The sequence below is a fragment of the Acanthopagrus latus genome, chromosome 8 (genome assembly GCF_904848185.1).
Source record: "Acanthopagrus latus isolate v.2019 chromosome 8, fAcaLat1.1, whole genome shotgun sequence".
Lineage (NCBI taxonomy): Eukaryota > Metazoa > Chordata > Actinopteri > Spariformes > Sparidae > Acanthopagrus > Acanthopagrus latus.
In genome coordinates this window covers 15,431,074-15,452,699 of record NC_051046.1, presented here as the reverse complement: position 1 = coordinate 15,452,699, position 21,626 = coordinate 15,431,074, and the positions used below count along the sequence as shown (strand labels likewise).

General features: G+C 40.4%; 1 protein-coding gene and 1 long non-coding RNA gene across 3 annotated transcripts in view; one reads left to right on the top strand and one right to left on the bottom strand.

Moving 5' to 3' along the window:
- The window catches only part of LOC119024182, a 45,985-nt gene that overhangs the window by 6,170 nt on the left and 18,189 nt on the right, over positions 1 to 21,626 (top strand). The window lies entirely within an intron of this gene.
- Positions 487 to 21,626, bottom strand: part of shisal1b (shisa like 1b) — a 38,210-nt gene continuing 17,070 nt past the window's right edge. The window contains exons 2-5 of one of the 2 annotated variants that reach the window (XM_037106702.1): positions 19,069 to 19,301; positions 14,032 to 14,245; positions 10,514 to 10,816; positions 487 to 3,549 (exon numbers count right to left, since the gene is read on the bottom strand). In XM_037106702.1, coding sequence (XP_036962597.1) covers position 3,549; positions 10,514 to 10,816; positions 14,032 to 14,245; positions 19,069 to 19,135 — 585 coding nt within the window. In that variant the 5' untranslated portion in view covers positions 19,136 to 19,301 and the 3' untranslated portion in view covers positions 487 to 3,548. Of the gene's footprint in view, positions 3,550 to 10,509; positions 10,817 to 14,031; positions 14,246 to 19,068; positions 19,302 to 21,626 lie in introns of those variants that run through there. The other variant, XM_037106701.1, reaches the window with a different exon arrangement.

Sequence of the window (21,626 nt, the reverse complement as noted above, 5' to 3'; positions counted from 1 at the left end):
ACAAAGCTTCTGTGTACAGGTGGGTATTCAACTGTAAGGCAACTGTATACCATGACAACCTGGAGAGACTGAAACAGATGTGCACTCCCTTCTTCCCGTCCTTTTTTAAAATTATTGTTAGGATTTTTTTATTTTTTTTGTTTTTATTCAGGAAGAAGGTCGAGCTGATACGATTTACAGTACCACATCACATCAGGCCAGAGTCAAGACTGTTTTTTAACAAAACAGAAAACATCACAAAACCAAGTTGTAACATTTGAAGAAAAATGGAGGAAACGTTCCTCCGCCTTAGTGAATTTTGAGGGAATACATTTGTGACCCTGCTACTGCATGTCAGAGGCAAAATGAAGTTATTTTCCCTGCGTGTGACTATTACTTTACTGGTGATAAGAACAGACCTTCCTTTAACTTATTCCAGGTCAGAGCACACAGTACAGAGCCCTGAAAACAGACATGTTCTCCAACATAAGAGATTTTTTTTTTCCCCCCACTTATCCAGCATTGGGGACTAATTAAACCCCCTTTCTGCTGCTGCACCTACTATTAGAAACCTCTCCTCCCTGTCCGCTGTTGCTGTTCACACTCTGGGAATAAGGAGGCAGCTACAGAGAAGAAAGCAAGAGAGTGTAATTTTGAACCGCGGCTGGTCTCCGGGCCAATTATTTCACTTGGACACTTCCCATTCCTCTGCCCCTGAAAATGATGGCACGAGCCTGCTGGGGCGCACATGCAATTAAACTTTAGCCACCGGAATGGGAATTAACTTGCTCTAACAACTCAGCAAATGTGAATATTATTGCTGATAACTGAGGATGATGCCGGCAGGCCCCCCTTGCAGCAGCACTTGAGTAAGTCTGCTCAGTGGGTCCACTTAAACTTCATGAAACAGAGAGGATAAATACGACGGCAGGACCCAAGTTTCATAGCTGTCATGGCATTTCTGTGTCACTATCTCATGTTGGCTTTAAAGTGACGATATTGCCACCCAGGTACCAGGATATGATGTTAATGTTTCTGCAAACCACAAATACGTCCAAGGTTGACCTTGGACGTATAGACACCTTTCACACTGGGGGGTGGAGGGTATGGAGTCGGCATAATTACAAGCCAACAAGGCTGCCAAACTGCCACCGCAGTCCAGCTCACACCAATGGATATGTGTCCAGACAAATATCTGTTGGTGGATATCCACTTTGTGGGCAATGCCGGTTGTTTCTCAAGGTGACCTACAGACGTCTCCTGCTGTTTTTGTAGTGACCAAAACCAGCTTTTTTTCCCACTGGAAGGTTGGACCGCCTATATCCATGAGTTTGAACTTCTCTGTGGTTTTTGCAGAAATAGTTTTTGCTAACATTTATTCTGGAAATTCAGATGACATTTCACTGTGTGCACGAACTGGAGACTGTGTACACAAACAGGCTCTGCAGCTGCCAGATTAACAGTTGCAGATGTAAGATTGGGACCCGACTGCACTAACTGTTGGTCCACCTGGTCCTCTCACGCTGTCACTCATATTCAATCTGGCACCAGCAGCTGCTTTGTTTGTTCTCAGACATAAATGACAACAAATTAGGGATTACAGAGAATTTATCCCAGTGGTTAGTTCTGATTTAATTTGAACTGACTGTTTATGTAAATGCAATTATTCTATGACAAACAATCCCCTGGTTTCAGTTTCTCAAATGCTTTTCACATTGAATATCTTTGGATTTCTGACTGTTGACTGGACTAAAGAAGTCACTGTCTCCTCCATTTTTATTGACAAAATGATTATTGATTAAGAACATAATTGGTATATTTAGATGAATCAATGATGTAATTAATTTTTAGTTGCAGCGACTGTAATTTAATAATTAACTGTTTCACTGGTTCCCAATGTAAAGATTTTATGCTTACCATATCATCCATCTGACAATGCTACTGTACATTATTGCTGACACTGAAGGGGTTTTAATGGATTTTTCTTTTCTTTTCTTTTTTTTTTTTTTACATTTCCATTATGGCTAATCTTTTCCAATTGTCTGTTACCAATGTGGGATTAAGAGTGCTCCTTATAAAGGAGCCAAATTGATATTCATTTGTATCATATTGCTAATGGAGCTGTTTGTCAGGCATCTCCGGTAATGAGGAAGGGCAAACACGTCATTGGATGACGATACCCAGGCCACTGTCTCACACTCACATTATAAGTCATGGTCTCAGATGTGCTTGTGGGTTTGTTGCTAAGATATGGCCACTTGTCAAAGGTGGCTCCAAAACTATAGGAGGTGGCATAACTGCTAACTGCTGCTTGCTATACACTTTGCTGTCGTGACAAACTGCCTTCAGCTTGGTTAGCTGTGCAGATCAGAGCCCCTATTAGCTGACAGTAGTCTGCTGCATGTCAGGATTACAACTTCAGATCATGGGGGAGTCAACGTGGGCAACAGAGTTCACTTCAAACTGGCTTAGCTGCCGACCATTGAACACGGCTAGACACCACACGAACCTAACATAGCCTCCAAGACTGACAGACGCCAATTTAAAGAAAGAAAATGATACTGAGGTGATATACACTGATTTTTCTTCTTATTTTGTTTGTTAAATTCTGGTCATATCTTGCCCCTGTTTAAGGTAATGAATAGCTAAGCATAAAGCTCTGTTTATGTTGTGAAAGGATCCCTGAACATCATTAATGTTTTGGGTGAATAACTTATAGAGAGTCAGCTCCCTTTCCCCGCCATCACTAAACCGAAGTGAAACCTTGATGTCCTAATGTAAAACATTTAGATCTACAGCAGTTCAACTTTATGGCGTTGTGTCCTTGTCAGACACGTTACAATATAGAAGAAAGTACTTGTTTTGAGAAAGGAGACCTAAAACATTTCATACAAGATATTGTTTTTCAACATGGCTGCAGAGACATTTTGTGTCTGGTTTCAGTAAGTAACAAAAACATTCTACTCTAAGTGAGATGCTCAGCATCAACCTAAACTGTTACATGTTCCGAATGTTAACCACTCATATATTTCTCTAGTTCACATAAATTAATCACCAAATAGATAACCCACGACTGTGTCTAACTGCTACTGAACACAAACTGACACAGCAGTGTAATAAACATTTTATATCTAGAAAGATGAGCTTCTTTTTAAAAACAGGCAAGCCTCCTCGCTTCTGAGTACAGTTAATCCAGTTCAGCTTGGATTTGTTTGGGACACTCCAGGCCTTGGCAGCCATTTCAAGGGATCACTGAACACCTGTGAGCAGTTGAATGTGTCTGTCGTTCATCTGCTGTGACTGCAGCACTAAGGTCCTCTGTGTTTCCTGACAGGCTTTCTTCAGCCGGCTTTCTAAATGCCAGACCAGCCTGCTTCTGTCAGTCCATGGATGATTTGTGCTCATTAGAAAGGGGGGGCAGTAGTCACTTCTAACTACTACAGTATGGCTAGCCCACCACTGGTGTTTTAGTCTGTGGTCCAGAGAGGGGCATCTGTGGGGCATCTCCTCTGTACCACATAAGGAAACAAGGTGTTGCTACTCTTCTGTTTGTCCACTCGCAGCATCATTCTGAAAGGAAAAACGAAAGAAATTAAACATGTACATTCTTGAGAAGACACTGTTATCACAAAGTCGGCTTTATTGATTTTTTTTTTTTTTTTTTTTTACGAAGCTTTCAATCACATCTCTTGAGTAAAGAGTTGCCTTATTGGTGTTTGTGTGATTCTGTGACCTTGGTATGGAATTTCTGTCCCACAATAAATAAGATTATGTTAGCTGGGAACTGGTTGGACATCATCGTTAGGAGTTGTCTAACAGAGGCTTAACAGTCATTAAGTGTTTTGTTTTACTTTCAAATATGGGCCAATTTTTCCGATCCATTGTTTTTTTTTTTCCTGTGCTGATCATTGACTGAGTTGTGATTGACTGCAGTTTGTCAGTTTCACACTTTTATATGACCATCTCTTTCCGTGACGATAAAGCTTCTGAACGCCAAGCGAGAATCACATAAATACATACACAGAGCAGAAACAGAAACATAACTGCTTCAAGCTCATACTGAACATCTGCAGCATCAAAGTTCCTTCACAAGCTGATTGGGAGAAAAAAGAATCCTGGATCCTACAGAACATCAAGGACATGGCTTTTAGTTGCATGGCTAAAACTGTCTCAGATCGCAGTGTGTGTGCTTTACAGGCCACATTGATCTTTATTTAACAACATATTGGCTTGAAAATCAGTTCAAGGCCCAAAAAACACAAAGACCAATAAAATGGGGCAGCTTTGCTTTTCAAAAAGCAATCAGATTTAAAGGAATATTTTACAAGTCTGTAATTCTTGTAACGACTTTTGGCCCGCCCGACTCCATGAATCACATCCACCGCACCCAATTCTGCTGCTCAAAATAATGTAACTACATTTTCATGGGAAAATAAGTTTTCACCTCCTCAAACTATTAATTTACCTCTTATTATATGGAGGCAGGAATATGACATGAAATTAATGCTTTGGCTCATTAACATTTGTGCTTCAAGGACAAGAAGGTAATTCTAATATACTGTAGACAACTGACTAAAATGCAAAGTAAGTAAATGTGTGACAACAGATCTAATGAAAGATAACAGGCACAGCCCAAAAATAAATCTACACTTGCTCATGGCAGTGCCAGAAGTCATTCAACAACTTGCAAAAAGAGCTAAGCCCATTCTCCTGCTCTTTTCCCTCAGCCTGCAGCCTGAGCCTGGCTGCCTTTGTAGCATCTATGATGTTAATTAACTCACACCACATGGAGTGTTGCTTTAATTGGACAAGGTCTTGGCGTGCTGCTCTGTGGACAGACAGGCCAGGAATAATTTCATAATGTACAATTCTATTATTACCACAGAAAGCCAATGAGGGAGTTCAAAGATGGATGTGAATATGCAGGAGACACAGCCTGGCTTTGATCACACTTGGATAAAAAAAGATGTGAAATGCTAGTTCAGCTTCCAGGGTAGAGCTAAATGTCACTTCCTGAGCAGACAGACCTGCAGATGTTTATAGCGTCCATGAAGCCAAGAATCGATGTTTATCACATAAGTCCTCTATGTAAGTCACGTAAGATCCTCTATGTCTCACCGGTACATCAGTATCAGGCCCAAACATGGAATGTTTTTAAGAGGTATTTCAGAGTTTGTAAATCAAAAACAACTTTCACATGGATGTATTTTAAAAAAAAGAAAAAGAGAAAAAAAAAAAAAAAAAGATGCCACCAGAGTGGGATGTTTCTGGGGAAAGGCGTAGTGGATTACCTAATTTACAGTGAAATTAGATCATATTTTAGGAAGAAGGTTGTTCAATGATGTCCTCTGGCTTCACTGCTTCAACTCTGAAACAATAGATGCCAGGGCCAAGGGCAGCCTCCATGATTGACTAAGGCCAGTTACAGTACAGCCATGACTTATGGAGTTTCATGATGGACAGATAACTGTAGCTTTCTTTCTAAAGTAACTGCTACCAGATCAGTTGTTACTTTTTTTGGCTTGGTCAGATGTGCAGCTAACTGGGCAGCCCAATGTGCTGACAAAGCTCAAGGGTGTCAGGAGCCAAAGAGCTGGATGGCAAAAAACACCCGCCAATCTACTGTAGTCCCTGTTGTCAAACTGTCCCTTCATCTTCTCTGCCAGATGGATGGGGGCATAATACACAATCAGTGCCACTGGCTGCTGTAAACACTTATATCTGCAACAACTAACTCCCTAGCTGCCTCTTTTTAACAACCACATAAATGTGGCGAAGCAAATAACACTCCACAAGCCGTTTCATGGGAACTCTAGTTTTAGAGATGTTTATCTATAACCAAAGACATGTAACAGACGGACCGAGCGAGTGATGGAGACTCCAGTTTTTACCAGACTAGATGATATAACTGAATCACTGACTGTAAGAGGCAGCGTTACCATCGCTGGTGAGTCAGGTATGTACTGTATGTAGTGACAGATGCCACCTCACATGGACTGCTCTATCCAAGGACGAGATCAGCAGACCAAATAAGCTCTCAACCTTGAGTGAGTGAGCGTGTGGTTACTGGCACGAGATGCTGCTGTTACTAGGCCAAGTGATTTATGAATCACCAAGAGACTCTTCGACGTGTTCTGGTTGATGCACAGTGGTGTCATTTGATGTTGCCCAACATCTCATTTCTCCCACGAGCCACGAAGCAGGTTGTTTTTTTTTATCATGATTGCAAAGCTTCTTTTTTTTTTTTTGATCACCGCTGACTAAAGATGAACTAAATTTATTTAATATATGCAGAAATGACAGCAGCAGATAGAATATCTCATGCAGTTCATAGAAAGTAGAGCATCAGAGTGAGCACACTACAAAAAGAATGTAAAATAAGTAATAATATATAGGAAATTCTTACTTCCACTGCCAGCTTCGTTAAATTTTCCTTCTGGTGTCAAGATTTCCAGATGATGCTGTTGCTCCTCAGTGCCACTAATTGGTTGGGGTGGACTACTGGGCAGAGAGGCTTGGCAAAAACTGGGAACAAGGCCAAATTTTTAATGTCTTAATAGCTATGAGCAGACAACCAATCATGTCTTTAATGCTGCTGAGCACTTCATGGCACATGACAGACATAAGTTTCCAGAAACAGCTGAGATTATTGCTGTTTAAGGGTGGCATGAGAGCCATGCTCGGATTTGTCATGTCGTTTTTTTTTCCTTTCCTGTGGCAAAGTGATAGTTTAGTGCAGCTGTTTCCAGTAGTTTTTGTCTGAGCCCCACAGCCCTGCCAGATGAGCTTAAGTACCCTCGACATACTGACCACTAGAGAGAGAAAAAAATGCTGCCTGTTGGTTTTGATTGATATAAGTCAATACTATGGTAACAGAGGGCCGAAAGAAGGAGGTTACGATGACAACAAATGGTCATTTCTGTCTCTGATGAAGCTTAGAATAGGCAGACACAGCCAGAAGTATCTTAAAGACCAACTATTGTCATAATCGATTGAATGTTTTAGTCATTTTGCCTGCGAAAACGTTTCAGCCGCTCAAATGTAAAGACTGCTTTTCTTTGTCATTTATAATAGTAAATGCAGGGGTTGTTGGGGTTTTTGAATGTTGGACAAATGAAGTTGTTTGAAGATGTCACTTTGGGGCTCTGGGAAACTGATGAGCCATTCTCACAATTATTTCACACTTTATAGACTTAACGTTTAATCATACAAATAATCTGCCGATTAATCAATAATAAAATAATTGTTTCTGGCTGCCCTAATTAGAGGTGCATAATGTGAAGTTGTCCTATTGTAGCTGGTAGTTAACAGGTTATTGTGACACTAAATCTACAAAAGAGTAGCTCGCAAATAATTGTAATCCTAGTTTTGTGTCCTTTTCGTTCTACACAAAAGTATGTGGATTTGTTTTTGTTTTTTCTTTTGTTATCAGTGCCACTCAGCAATCTTTCAACTGCAAAAGTACCACCTTGGGTAAAATACCTAGGAATATATATATATATATATATATATATATATATATATATATATATATATATATATATATATATATATATATATATATATATATATATATATATATATATATATATATATATATATATATATATATATATATATATATATATATATATATATATATATATAGAGGACTAAGGTCTTAATTCTCTGACATTATACCTGCTTTGTTGCTCTGTGTAGATCAATCAAACTAGCAGCACTGACTACATGGATTAAGCACTTCCAGTACCGATGCCATGTGCTGCTCAGAGAAACGATGACCTTCAGATATTGCAACTGACTGTGCTGTTGCTGTCATTAAGTGCCACATTTCTCTGCTCACAAAGAAAAAATGCATTCTTCCTATCAAGTGAAGATGAAACTCAGTATCTGGCTTGACAGACCTGTTGTTTTTCTCTCACCTCAATCACACATCATTTGCTGAAGAATTACACCAGTTTCCTTTATTTGTTCAAACTGGTCTGAATGCGTGAATAGGAGATTTTAATAAAGAGAGAAAGTAATAACAGTTACCCAGGCCACCCACACTGAACCCCTAGCAGAACTGCAGTAGTACATACCAGCACACTCACGTACTGATATGGTAAACAGTATTCCCACATGCTGAACGGCGAGCTGCACTCTCTCCGAAGAAACAGATCTGTGCGTGTAGAGAAATTTTTTGACGCTGACTTGCTCTCAGGACTGCTCTGCTGTGCTGGTAACCATTTCTTCTAGATTCCTTGGAGTTGCTGTGCGACTGGGTTGTTTTTAGTTGTGGGACTTGACCCCATCTCTGTTTGTTTACATTTGGCCAACAGATGTTTAACTTAGTGGACCCAGTTTCTTGAGCCATTTACCCTGCAATCCTCTCTGGGGAGAAAGATCTGTACCCCCGCACATAAACCATAGGCCAGCTGATGACGCACTGAGTGGGCAGAATCATGTGCGGTGTACATACAGTATCTTCCAACACGGTGTTTCAACACATTTCTTCAGAAAACATTTTAAAAAAAGTGTGAGCATTATCTAGATTGTGAGAAGTGCTCCACTGTGTGAAACTGCAAACAGGCTATTCTAATCTTGCCCCAGAAACAGCTCGTGACCGAATTTAGCTCCCTGCATCTGTCACATTTTTAACTGATGTGAGTAATTATCTGAGAATATTCTTAGATTGGTAAATGCTGTCCTGTTTATTAAAACGCGGTTACACTTTGTATAAAAAAAGATGCCCAAGATTACCCCTCACTGCTATGGGCCCTGCAGCAGTTCCCATCAGTCATCGTAAGCATGAATTACAATGAACTTACCATGCTCTCATTTTCGAGGCCCACTTTATCAATGAGCATCTTGCTGCAGTTTCACACACCTTTTTATAGACATCTTCTGGCTTAAACCTGGAGATCTGTCAGATCAGGTCAACCTCATAAGTCTAGGATTGATGAGTCCTACAACACTGAACTGACTTCATGTCTAATGAGGAGGCTCCATGGATATGTCCAGTCTTAGTTAACCATGTTTCCTGCAGCGGAGCAGCCCCAGGATCCCTGCAGCATTCCAGCTCCTCCTATCTATGGCACGCACAGTCCACACTGCTTCTAAGAGCCATTTGTCAAACCTCTGCCCACATTAAATTATCATGACCCAAGAGAGATATCTACCTCTAGGAAGAGACTCTGAGCCCCAGTCAGACAGATAAGGGGTACAGTATGGTGTCTAAGACGGAGAAGTGAATGAAAAATTGACTGCGCAAAAGTCTAGGTTTGTTCACACTGCGGTCTACAATCATGCGGCTCTGTTATGAAAGTCCGAACAATGTCTGCCGGATGAAGAAAAGTTCCCTGCAGCTGCTGCGTCTTACAGATCACTGCCGGTATCGTAAATCATCTTGTATGTTTTAATAACGGTGACATGCAGCCCGATGCACCTCAAGACTCCTGTGACTTCTCTCAAAGGTAATATAAAGATAAACTAAAGGGACAGCAGATGTTGTTTCGCCACAGAAACTCCGTGAAAGGTTCTAATGGGACTCAGAGTCGAATCATTCAGGTTAAATATGGTTAGGGGCTCCCGGCAGGCAGTGAAGCTTTCACATTATTCAGTTCTTTTCTATTCATTAATAATGACAGCTCCCTAATGAGCTGGTCAGACTTAAAACCAGGAAAATGTCTCTTTTGTAAAAAGAGGTTGATGTTGAGACAGAGTGCAGCTATTCTGAGATGAAAGACAAATACAGATCAGATACTTTGCAGAAAATCATCCATTAGTGGGCAAAAGGGCTGGATTCTTAAAATATTGATAAAGTCGAGCATTTTCCTTAGTCAGAGGAAAACCAAACTAAAATGAGTGAATTCTTTTCCAGTGAGTTGCCAGAATTTTGAGCAGAGATGGCGATATCATTGCTAGGCAGTAATCCTGTGTGTGTGTATCTTTGTGCATGCACTGCTGCACTCTTAATAAGGAATTCAAGTAAACGGGAAGCCTGGTGTTTGAGCTTCCTCCCTGTTGGCTTGGGAGAAGTATGCTTGAAATGCTCTAATTTGTCCTGCTAGACACGCAGTTTCCCCTGCCATGTTTCTCTCTGTTACAAAACACTGAGTACAAAGAAGAACAGAGAAAAAAAAGGAGAAACAGAGAGAAACTGTGTTTAAAAAAAAAAAGGACATTAAGAATCTCTGAAAAGAGATCCTCGATTTTCTTACTAAGCATCTGTTACACACATTGCTTTTCCAAACAACAACAATAGAGTCGCACTGTAATATGCTCATCTGAGTGGAAGAAATCATAATTTGTATTAGTCAGCACAGCGTTATGTAACAAATCAAACTGTATGGGTGTCAGTTTGGCTGTCTTCAGTTTTTTAAATAAATATGCATCGAACCCTGACCACAAAACCAAGGGACGTACCGAACTGTGACTTCTGAGTACCGTTATCTCTCCCTTGAAGATACTGTGGGGAGGTTTGTGATGCACATCTTAGTTCACATCTATGCCAAACAAGTTGGCAGTTGTCATATGACAGACAGCAACTCACCATGCGGTGGATGTGTTGTAGGGCAGGAGTGTGGGGCTGTGACTCTCCCCTCTGAGGCTGTGTCTGGGCTGATAGTGGCTGGGGACCATAGGCTGAGCTTGAGCCTGGGCTTCGCTCTCCTCCGGCATGGACCTGTGCCACTGACTCCGAGCCTTCTTCAGCCAGCGTCCTCCGAGGCCCCATTTCTCCAGGTAGACCCGGCACAGCTCGTAGTTTATGGCTGAGTAGTAGAGAAAGTCAAGCGCCAGCAGCACCATGACGAAGAAGCCGTAGATCCACACGCCGACCAGGGCTGTATAATTACTGCGGGAGAGACAGACCGGGAGTATTAGTGCTGTGTAATCTGAGAAAGATGATGATAAACAGGCCTCACATGCTCAGAGCTGCAGCACCACCCAGTTACCCTTAAGCTGATCCACGATGGAGCTGCCAAGTGTCAACGTTTGCTGTTCTTGTAGCAAGACCAAGACAATCATCAAATCCTCCCTTGATAAAAACTAGTTAAATAAATATATCAAGAACTCCATCTGCTCTATTTGCTGCTTTTTAAATACTGCTTATTAAATTGGACAAAGAATTTAATTAGCACAAAAGTCTTTTTAATCCATCTCACACTGGCTCCTTCATTGTTCCTCTAAAATGTGTGCTCCTAATTTTCACCTCTTGTAAATTTTCCCTGTGTATTACATGATCCAGCTGGATTTATGTGGGAACATTTGAACTTTCTTTTAGTCCAAAGACTGCAATGAAGCACAGCAAGGTAAATGAGCAGAAATAGCCTCCTGAGAATTTTGTGAAGCAGCCAAAACGAGATACTGAATCCATTACCTGGGTGTGGTGTCTCTGTATCTATGTTCCCTGGTGACTCTTAGTTGCTTGGAGACAAATTGAAAGTAATTGAGTCCCATTATGATGCTTTGATTAGACGTGATGAAAGACAGAGACAGCACAGGCTATTACTTTGAAATGGAGATTTATTTGAAGGGAAACCAATCTTTTAAATAATTTCGGTACATTTTTTCAATTTTACTGACTGCATCGATAAAAAGCCTTTGTAAAAAAAAAAAAAAGGGCGTCAAGGTGCTTCTAGTTCAGTTAACCGAAGGAAGCGACTTCTGCCTGCAAATGATGTGACCTTGTGGATATTTATCTCAATAAATGGCTTTTAAATGAACATCTGCTGAAATGAGCACAAAGGTAAGTGCATGCTATGGCAGCACTCAAATTGGAATGTATTATTAACTGCACTTACCTTTCCTCTCCTCTGCGTCAGAGACATTCACCTATAATTTCGTTTGTATGTCTACTCAGGTCATTTCAGCATGCAAAAGGCTTTCCATGCAGGACTTTATATAAATCAACCTGGGGGTAAGCAAACTAGAACATGTGGACAGTCCTTGGAGGGATCAATCATGACCACAGAGCTAAAACAAATGATATTCAATATTTAACAGTTTCCTCAGAGAAGGAAAGCAGACGCAATTGATTATCTGTCAAAGGTGTGCAGCTTTTCCTGTTAATTTTTAAAAATTTTACTCCCCGATGATTCTTCCTCTCTGAATCTGTTTCGATTCTGTAGAATTTCAGCTTCTCTGAGACGCTCAGAGTTTTACCTTGAACTGCAGTAAATCTCCAACTATAATACCACTTTCACCGTGCACAGAGAGTAGAGAGCAGAATTACGGCCAATTTAATTCGCTTGGCCAGTGGTAAATACCCAAACTGACAGTCCCATCACCCAGTGAGGCAAGATGAAAGAGAGGCCCAACAGGCCATCTGACACAAAAATGAAATATCACGACCTGCTGCAGGGCAGTGTGAACCGCCCGAGACGGAGGCTTGCTGGGAGGGCATTAGCACAGAGAGCTGTGGTTTTGTCACCCAAACCTCCCACTGAGAGCTCCCACAGAACATTTTTCTGTGTCCTTCAGTCGACTTAAATCGGGTTATCCGGCAATGAAATATGTGTCATCAGGTGTATGTGTCCCCTGTGAGGATATACTGTCATATCATGGCATGTGTTGTAGAGTGGTTTACTATGAATACTACTATAAACTGCTGTAATTCTTGCATGAGTATATTTCTTTTGAAAGCATACCACAGTGATGCTTGATAGAATAGCCGGCACTTAACACCTGCTTTGTGAGCGGTCATGTGGAGGCGTCACACTTGCCGCACAACAACTGCTTTCAGCATCTGCTCTCCACTGTGGTGGTTTTGAATTCTTCTGTAGGTGTGGATCGATGTCAATGAACCCTCAGAGTAAGAGCAAACAGTGTCAATGAGTGCCATACTGTCAGATGAGCGAAGCACATGAGAGCAAGCAGACCGTAACCTGCTGTTTTCATCTGATCTGAGGAAATATCAGCTCTCAGACTGTTTGTTCCACCATAGCTGTTCACATGAAACTCTACTTATGATTATTTTTATTACCTAATTACTGCCACCAAGACAAGGAGGTTAGTTTGGGGTCCTGTTTATTTGTGTTTTGGAGTACAACTCAAAAACTACACGACAGGTTTTAATGTAATTGGGGGAAAGTTCCTCCATGACCCTAAGAGAAGAACTGACTGTTTTTTGGCTCATTAGTCCTGAACTGCCGGGCAGGGAAGTAAATATCCTGCCATACTTCTGAGCTGAATTGACAGAAAAATAATCAGTAGTTGTCTTGATTAGTCGTTTCTTGAAGAAACAATTGTGGAACATGCCAAATATTCTGTTTTTTCAGCATCTCTTAAGTGAAAATTTTCAGCTTGTCATTTTTAGACATGATTGTAAAGCCATTTTATGATGTCCTATTGAGCTATGATCAGATCAATTGATAATAGGGATTATATGTTTTGATTATTTCTTCAATATTTATTAGTTGTTTTGAATAATAAAATATTAGAAAATCGTGGAAAATGTTTCCCAAACCTCAAGTTGTTGTCTGCAACCCAAATACTTTTTTTAGGAATTAGTCAACTGTATGAATTGACTGTCAACTGGTGATAAATCATCATTACAGGTCTAATCACTAATGAAGATATTTACCTAGCAACACACGGGACTCAAGGATCTTCTACCCACACCCCAGATCCTGACACCACAGGATACCAACAGAGGTCCTGTTTCCTGTCCTCAAAGGCTCAGAGCTGAGTCCGACTTGTTCCAGCACCCCTCACGGATGCTCAATCAGATTAGGATTTTGGGAGTCCAAGTTGAATCCTTCAGCTCTTTGTGCTCAGGAATGACCTTTCAATATGGCAATGTCCTGCTGGAGGAAGGCCACTGCCATCGGGAGTGCACTGCTTGGTCTACAGCAGTGTTTGGGTCCTGTCATTCATGTGGATGCCTCTTTGACATGCCCAGCCCACCCAAAGTTTCCCGTAAGATCATTGTATTATAACAAGATGATAACTGGTCTTCAATTGACCTGATCATCTCAAGAGTGATGGCCTTTTTTTCTCCACATATTTAGTTAGGGCAGATGCACAGTGCAAGGGAGTAAAATAGCAGTGATTTTGTTTTTTGCTTACTTGTGTGCATAACCGTCTGAGGTGGTGGTGAGGTTGAGCTGCATGACCATCTGGAACTCAGTCTCGTTGCAGCAGTATTTGAAGGCGGTGTTGTTGTGGTGGCAGCAGAACACGTAGGACTTGTTGTCCGAGAGGCGTGGACAGTGAAAGCCGAAGTGGTAGCGCCCCTTGTGGTCGGAGTAAGGTTCACACACTCGGAAATGAGCTGAGAGCGCTGCAGATTTGCGAAAAAAAGAGACTTTGATGTAAGATTTGCTCAAACTGTAAGGAAGGAAGTAATGGGGAAACAAACACTCAACACTGAGTAGGAAGTTCTGTCTTCCTTTTTCTGAAAAAAGAACAACCCCTTGTTAGAATTATTGTTGAATGAGCTCTCAAGGAACCTTCAACCTTTAGCATGCAAACTTACTGACAGTACTGACAAGTACTGACAGCTTTTTATTTTCTTTGGAAGCCTCAGAAAAGAATGACTGGAGAGAGTGCATGTCATAATAATGGTGTCCACTGCTGAACAAATAACAGCATACTAATAATCAGATAGGAGACATCACGTCAAATACTGATGGGAAAAGCACTGTCCCCATCTATCCTAGAAGGAACAGAACAACCCAAAAAAAAAAAATACATAAACTGAAATTTATCTCATCTGTTAGGTCATTATTTCAGTCTTATTAGTCCTTAGATGGTGTTTTTGGTTGATGTTACTATAAGGAGTTATACAGATGAGATAAAAGCCAGGGGTGTTTCTTTCCCCACATTACTACATGAACTGAACTCAAATGAAAGGCTCAGGGCTGCATCAACCTATTTAACTGTTCATCAAAACCCCCTAAATTCTCCTCCTTCGTTTTGGCAGCGGGAGTCATACAGGGTAACAGAGTCATATCATTTATCATGAGGCAATGCAAAGAAATGTGGTACAAATCACAATCTGTCTTATTTGCATTTAAGTCCCTGCAGCTTTGAAAGGAGATAAATCCATGCATCGTTGCTGTCACACAGGGAAAAACAGTGTTGTTTTTGTTATAGAATCTGGCAACCAATAAACTTTTGCCTGAATTTGAAGCCATAGGAATCTCTTTCAGCACCTGCTGAGACTCTCTCTGATAAGAATAAATTACCAATCTGTCAGAGAGACAAAGCAGATGTAATGAGTGCCAGATTATGAGGCTGATGATAGTTAATGTGCATCACAATGGACCAGGACATATCCACCTAATTCAGCATCTTCATAACTGATCAGTATCAGCCTTTTGGCATCCTTTCACTTTCTATTACTGGTAATTAGACTCAGAGTTAATGTTCTAGTTAACCTCAAGTCAGTATCCTGTAACCTGCATAGAAATGATATAAAAACTGTACAAAACAAACATTTTACTTTCTGCACATACACTTGTTCACTCACTCGTAGCCCTGAGCAGGCTGGAAAACAAACAAAGACACACTTGTTAAACGCTACACTGCTGTTCTTGCTGGTGTTTCTCTGCTTTATACACTGTCTGTCATTGTATTTATTTCTTATATTACCTCCATCCGAGGAGGTTTTGTTTTTGCCTGTGTCTGTTTGTTGGCTTGTTGATATGTTGAGTTTGTCAGCAGAATAACACAAAAACTCAAGAAAGGATTTCCACGAAACTTGGATGGTGGATGGGTCTCAGCCCAAAGTAGACCCCATTAACTTTTGGTTTGGAAATGAAAAACAGGACAGACCCAGGATTTTTTTTTCTCAGCTTCTTTATAGACAGATAGGGCATTTTTCAAAGATGGCTCCTTTTCTTCTTCTGGATCTTAACTTGTTGTATTTAGTTGTCCAGCAGAAAACAGTCTGATGGCCAATCAAAATCCAGACATAGTCGATTTTAATTTGTTTTGACAGGCAACAACAACAGTGAGTAATAGAGAGACATCATAAGACATATTACAGATTATGCCAAAAATCTGATTTAGACAGAATTTTTAGCCAAAAACAAGATTTGATATTGGAAACAAGCCAAATACATAGTTTTACACTTGATGTGTCACCATTTTGTTCAAACAAAATATTCTCAAAGTTCACTTTTTTTCTGTATAACACATCAAGATCTTAAAATACCACATAATACTGGCATCCAGATTTGTGACGACACTTGCTGAAAAGTGGAAACATAAACCTGTTGGCTCTCTCCAATTAAACTGTTTCTTAATAACCATAAATACATCTTTGGCATTTATTTACTGCAAACACTTGTTGCTGATTTACAGATACACTGACATGATTCTGGGTGCCAAAAGCTAAAATCAGAAGATATCAGCTGTGATATTTATGTGTGTCATTTGCTGATTTCGTTAAAAACGAACCTCTCAGATTTTCTTTCTGCCTGATAAGCAGCCCAAAGGTGAGTTAAATTACACCACTTCATGTGAAGTGCACCCACATTCATTACATTGCAAGTGCTTTGTCTTTTGTGTTTCCTTTTATCGATGCAGTCTAAAATTCTGGCAGTGTTGTCAGGAAAAAAAAAATGTTGCTGTGATTTAGTTGAAGGTCCACTTGTGCTGCGGGATGATAGAAGTCTTTCAATAATCTCAGGCAGAGACAGATCAGCATTTGAAAGGAGAGAGCTCTTTCAGGTTATAATGAGCTTGGTGTGGCAAGCCATCCTACTTTCGACAACCCCCCTCATTTTAACAGGGAAGAGGGAGTAGGATTAGAAGTCCGGAGCGGTTTATACAGTGAGAGAAAACTCCTCATTTGACTTATGCATTGACTCTACTGCAGTGAAATGGTTCTGAAATCAACTTGTGTCATTCATACTCAATACATCCTCGCAAGTAACGGAGGGGTCAGCTGTTGTAGGTAAACATACTGGCCGTAAGAACACAGATGCCCTCAATGTTGGAAGTGGACCATAAAGTCTTCTAACGATGCAACGATCTGAAGGTTTGTAAGAGCAGAGCTTGGGGGATGTCTTTGGCTTCTCAAATGAACAACAGCTGGTTCTGGAGGGCATGCGGCTATAAACACACCCACCTGGTTAATTTCATTAACACCTCTTGAAATTTAGGATACAGTTAACAGCTTGGCTCTTGCAGTTCAGTATGTTTACAACCTGCGGTCTAAAGACTGCCATGACCCCCTCTCTCACAGTCCCACAACAACAAACAACATCAGTCAGTGAGCACACACATGCATTAATGGATACAATTACACACCCAGTTTGTTGACTACAGAATGAAAATTACATTTTATTCAGAAACTGAATAATAGAAGCTTAGAAAGTTTTAAAGGCTTTGAAGACTGTATTTTGAATTTGAGTTCTTTACAATTGCAGCACCTTTTTTACAGTGTTTCTCAAACACTTTCAGAGTTACAAAATTGCCAACATAACTTTGCAAATCATGATCTTAAAACTGGTGCACAATTGTTGGTAAAAACGTTTTCAGATGTTGAGCCTTGAGTTTCCAAAGGGCCGGTTTCCCTTATGTGACTGTCTTTCAGGAGAAATGCGTAGGGTAGTGACAACGGCAAGAGACATGTTTGTGTAAAACCTCCGCTAACTAAATCATCTTGCTCAATATATGTCACCGACACCAACGTGACTGCGCCTTGGTAGAGACAAAGTATTCAATACATACCGAACCAGCTCTAAGAGGTTTCAGTTTTGAGTTTTGGTGAACATTAAATAAGAAGGCATCCTAACAAAACTGTTGGATGTGTAGTCTTTCCAATTATGGATTTTCACACTTTTATATTTCAACAGTTCTTTCTCAAGCTCAAAAAATATATTTTCAATTGAAAAACATCATATGTTAACTTCATTCAAACAATGTCAAAATAATGATTTGTCTCTCACCATTCATAATGGTCTCATGATGGCCACATGTTGTATTTAAAGGGTTAGGAGGGTTAAGAATGCTCCATTAATGACTGAGGCCTAGTCCTAGTCCATTCTAAGGAATAGCCGATGGCCTTTTACATACACTGAGCATACAGGAAGATGATTGTATACTCTGGCTGGTTGCTTAGCTACAATAAAATAGTAATGAATGAGGCAGGGAAACATACTGTAGAGAATCATACTGCAGGGAAACATACTGCTTTATACAGAATCTTCATGCAAAACATTTTGAGCAGCTATTTCTCCATCATTGTATTATAAATGCCTGTTGGTGTCCATTCTGTTACCATCAAAACTAAAAACCTCCAATATCATAACACATGCTCCACGTTGACATTTGACAATGATGCTACTGACCCATGATAACCATGGGTGTGTGTGCATCACTGTGCATGCAACATAGTTTTTGAATATCTTCCCCCTGGTCCATTTTCGCTGACCTGAAATGCTGTCTATGTATAGGACACACGACCAAAATGCATAGAAAATGATTTGATTGAAGAATTACCCTAGCACGAGCAGTGCCAGTGGCAGAAATCCAGAACCTGTCCCTGGTGAACTCTTAATGCATTATTTTGTAATTGTATTCAAGTTAAAAAGTTAACAATATTCATACACTCACAGTGCTGCTGATTATTCCAAACTGCCTCCTCCTCTTGCCCTATTTTGTCATTTTTAAACTTGACTTGGCATCTTTTCCCTTGTGCATAATGTATATTCCATATCTCAGAGATATGTGTTGGCCGGGTTCCTCTCTTTGTACCTTTTTGGAGTTGTAATGTGCTCTCTTGACAGTTTTATGCTGCATGGCCTCATTTAGAGAGTGCCTGAAGCTTCAGAGCTTTTACTGCCAAGAATATTTTTTTGGCCCTTGATGTCAAGTGTGCCTGACTTAACTTCTGACCATCAGATGTCAACTTCTATCTATAAAATTGCCTCTTTTGGGGTCCTTTTCTGTATTTAGTTCATGGCACTAGTGTCTTACTCTATAAAGGGCTCAGATCCAGATTTTAAAGCAAGCAAAGTTTGTTGAAAAAACTGCTCCTAGCATGCCTGAAACTCTTGTATGATTGTCTGTTGGCTCCTGTTATTAAAAAATATATCTTGTGCGGACCAGACAGGCAGACTCACTGATAAGCACACACTAAACTTTACAGACCTGCAGTGGACAGCAGGAGGAAGATGATCGTCAGGACATTGAAGGACTGCCGGTTGGTGATAGTCATCTTCTCGTCCTCATATGGGAGGAGGGGAGGGAGCAGGTGGGGGAGAGAGAGAGAGAGAGAGAGACAGAGAGAGAGAGGGGGGTTGCTCTGCTTTAGCTGGGCGTGGGCATCCTCTGCTTGTCGACAGCTCCTCTCACATGGCTGCTGCTGCTGGGAGTCACGACTCCTGATGGGAACAAGGCAAGCAGAAAAAGGAAAGATTAAGATATTTGATTTGGATTTCTGGAAGTGCCGTCCTGCTGTGTGGAAAGCTTCTTTGGCAGCGTACGCCCATCATGACATCTAAAAATTGGTCCTTAAACTTTACATAATAGGATGGCCTGGGCATTAATATTAATTGAAATTGGCACTCAGGCAAGACCAGGGCTCACATTTGTTCCATTCTTGCAGAAATCCCATTAGTGATAACAGTTTTGCTGACAGGAGAAATGTTTGCCCTTGATACAGTCATTAATAAAGTTTGGAAAACATATCAGAAAATGTTTTGGCAATGGAAATAATAGTTACTTGAGTTGCGCTTTAATTTACAAGTCCATCTTTTTTTAATGTTGTAATTTGGCAGGAATTATCGGGAAAACAGAGACATCTGTTTGTCCATGTGAGTCATCTGAACATGCAAAAATGTGAAATTTTGTCTTAAAGCAAGCAGACAATAATAAATAAATGATTAAGTAATATTAATTTGCTTTTGAATTCAACTTTTCTTTCTTATAATGAAATTTCGGCCCCACAGCCCATACTGTACTCCCTTTGGCTAAACTTTTCTTGAACACATAATACTTTCTGATGCATTTTATCAGCCAAAACTTTAAGACAGAACTAGTAAGTACAATTCTCTGATGTTTACCAAAATCTAATAGCAAGTAGAAAATTACATGACTCTGCTTAGTACTGTGCAAGTATAGTGTTCTTAGAGAAAGTGTTGTTTTCACCAAATATTTAATGAATTATGCAAAACTTGCTCCTTCAGCACTATGTACAGAGTTCTGACTGCAGAACTGCTGAAGAGCAGTTTGCTTGTAAATGATGCATCGCGGTATTACGTGAACTTTTCTTCGTCCACCTGAGTATCACTGTCCACTTACTATTCAAAGCTGCATCATGGCCACTGATGCTAGGTGAGATTAATGGTGCGGCTGCACATTCTGCTTAGCCACGCTTGTTTCTGTGCTTTGGCAAATTGATTCCTTCCATAGCACCGGAGGAAATTACCTATAAACGGTCCTTGCCCCTGAATTATTTAAAGGTAATGTTTATAGTAATGTATTACAAACTTTGTCAATGAACAATTTCATAGCATTAGTAGGGGACTTTGTAAAGTTAATGAGAGAAATAGGATGTTTTATAGAAGAAAAGACTCATTATCTGCAAAGCGCTGGGGTAATGTACTGCTAATGCAAACTGAACATTTATTACTGCTGCAGCTTCACATTAAAAGCATTTAACTGGCCGCACACCAGTTTTATTCTGAAGTAGGCTAGTCACACCAAAATGTTATGTGTTCAGTGAGTTTGCCCTGCTATCACTCATCCAAATATTTTTTGTCAGGGCAAATTGAGAGTCATTTTCTACATTTGTTGACAGCGGATCAATTCTGAACCTGTCAGGGAGTTTTATACAGTGTGTGGGAATAATGGAACAAGAAAGAGCTGTTGGATGAAGAGCTGCAGGTGAAAGACTGCACACCTCCAACTTCCCAGTGAGGCAACAAACTCCTTTTACCTCATTAAAGCTATCAAGTTTCCTGTTTGTATTGGTTTTAAATCCAAACTACTGCCAAATAAAATAACTGTATAGTACAGCGGGAAAACAGACTACCCAACAAGCCTAGTAAGAAATACCTTGCAGTTGAATGTGACTTTGAGGCTTTTATTACATGTGACAGAGGGAGCCAGCACCAGCAGAATAACATGTCACAAATGTCTAAATTTAAGGCTGACATTGAAGATGCCAAAGCTCTCTGTCTGCACTCGTCATACCAAGTAGGTTGTTAGAATGGTTTGGAAAATGCATTTGCTCCCCAAAACCATAAAATCTACAACTCCCATATATATGAAATAAATTCATGTACAACTATAGCATCAGAATCCTCCTTTGAAAAATGACCCTGAAACCACAGAGGGCTTCTGCTGCAAGGTTGTGCAAAGAAAGTTTTTAACACCCTCTCTGTGGAAGCTGCATGGAAAGTATTACAAAACCCCGGTCCTGAATTATTGAGAAGCTGACAGCAGCTGACAGCAGGAAAGAAACCACATATAAGGAGCAACAACTAGGGTGTATAGACGGCCGTCTATGTTCTTTTTCTTGTGATGAAAAAGAATGCAACGGTGGATCACATCCAGTTTAATGTTGCATCACCGCCTTCTGTTTGTCTTTTTCTTGAATTATTTGCAAGTTGTTTTGGCAAAACATGTACAAATAATCAAAAGGGGGAGGGCAAGAGTGAAGAGTAGACAAGAGCCACAGCCTAAAGCCACATACATTCTCAGAA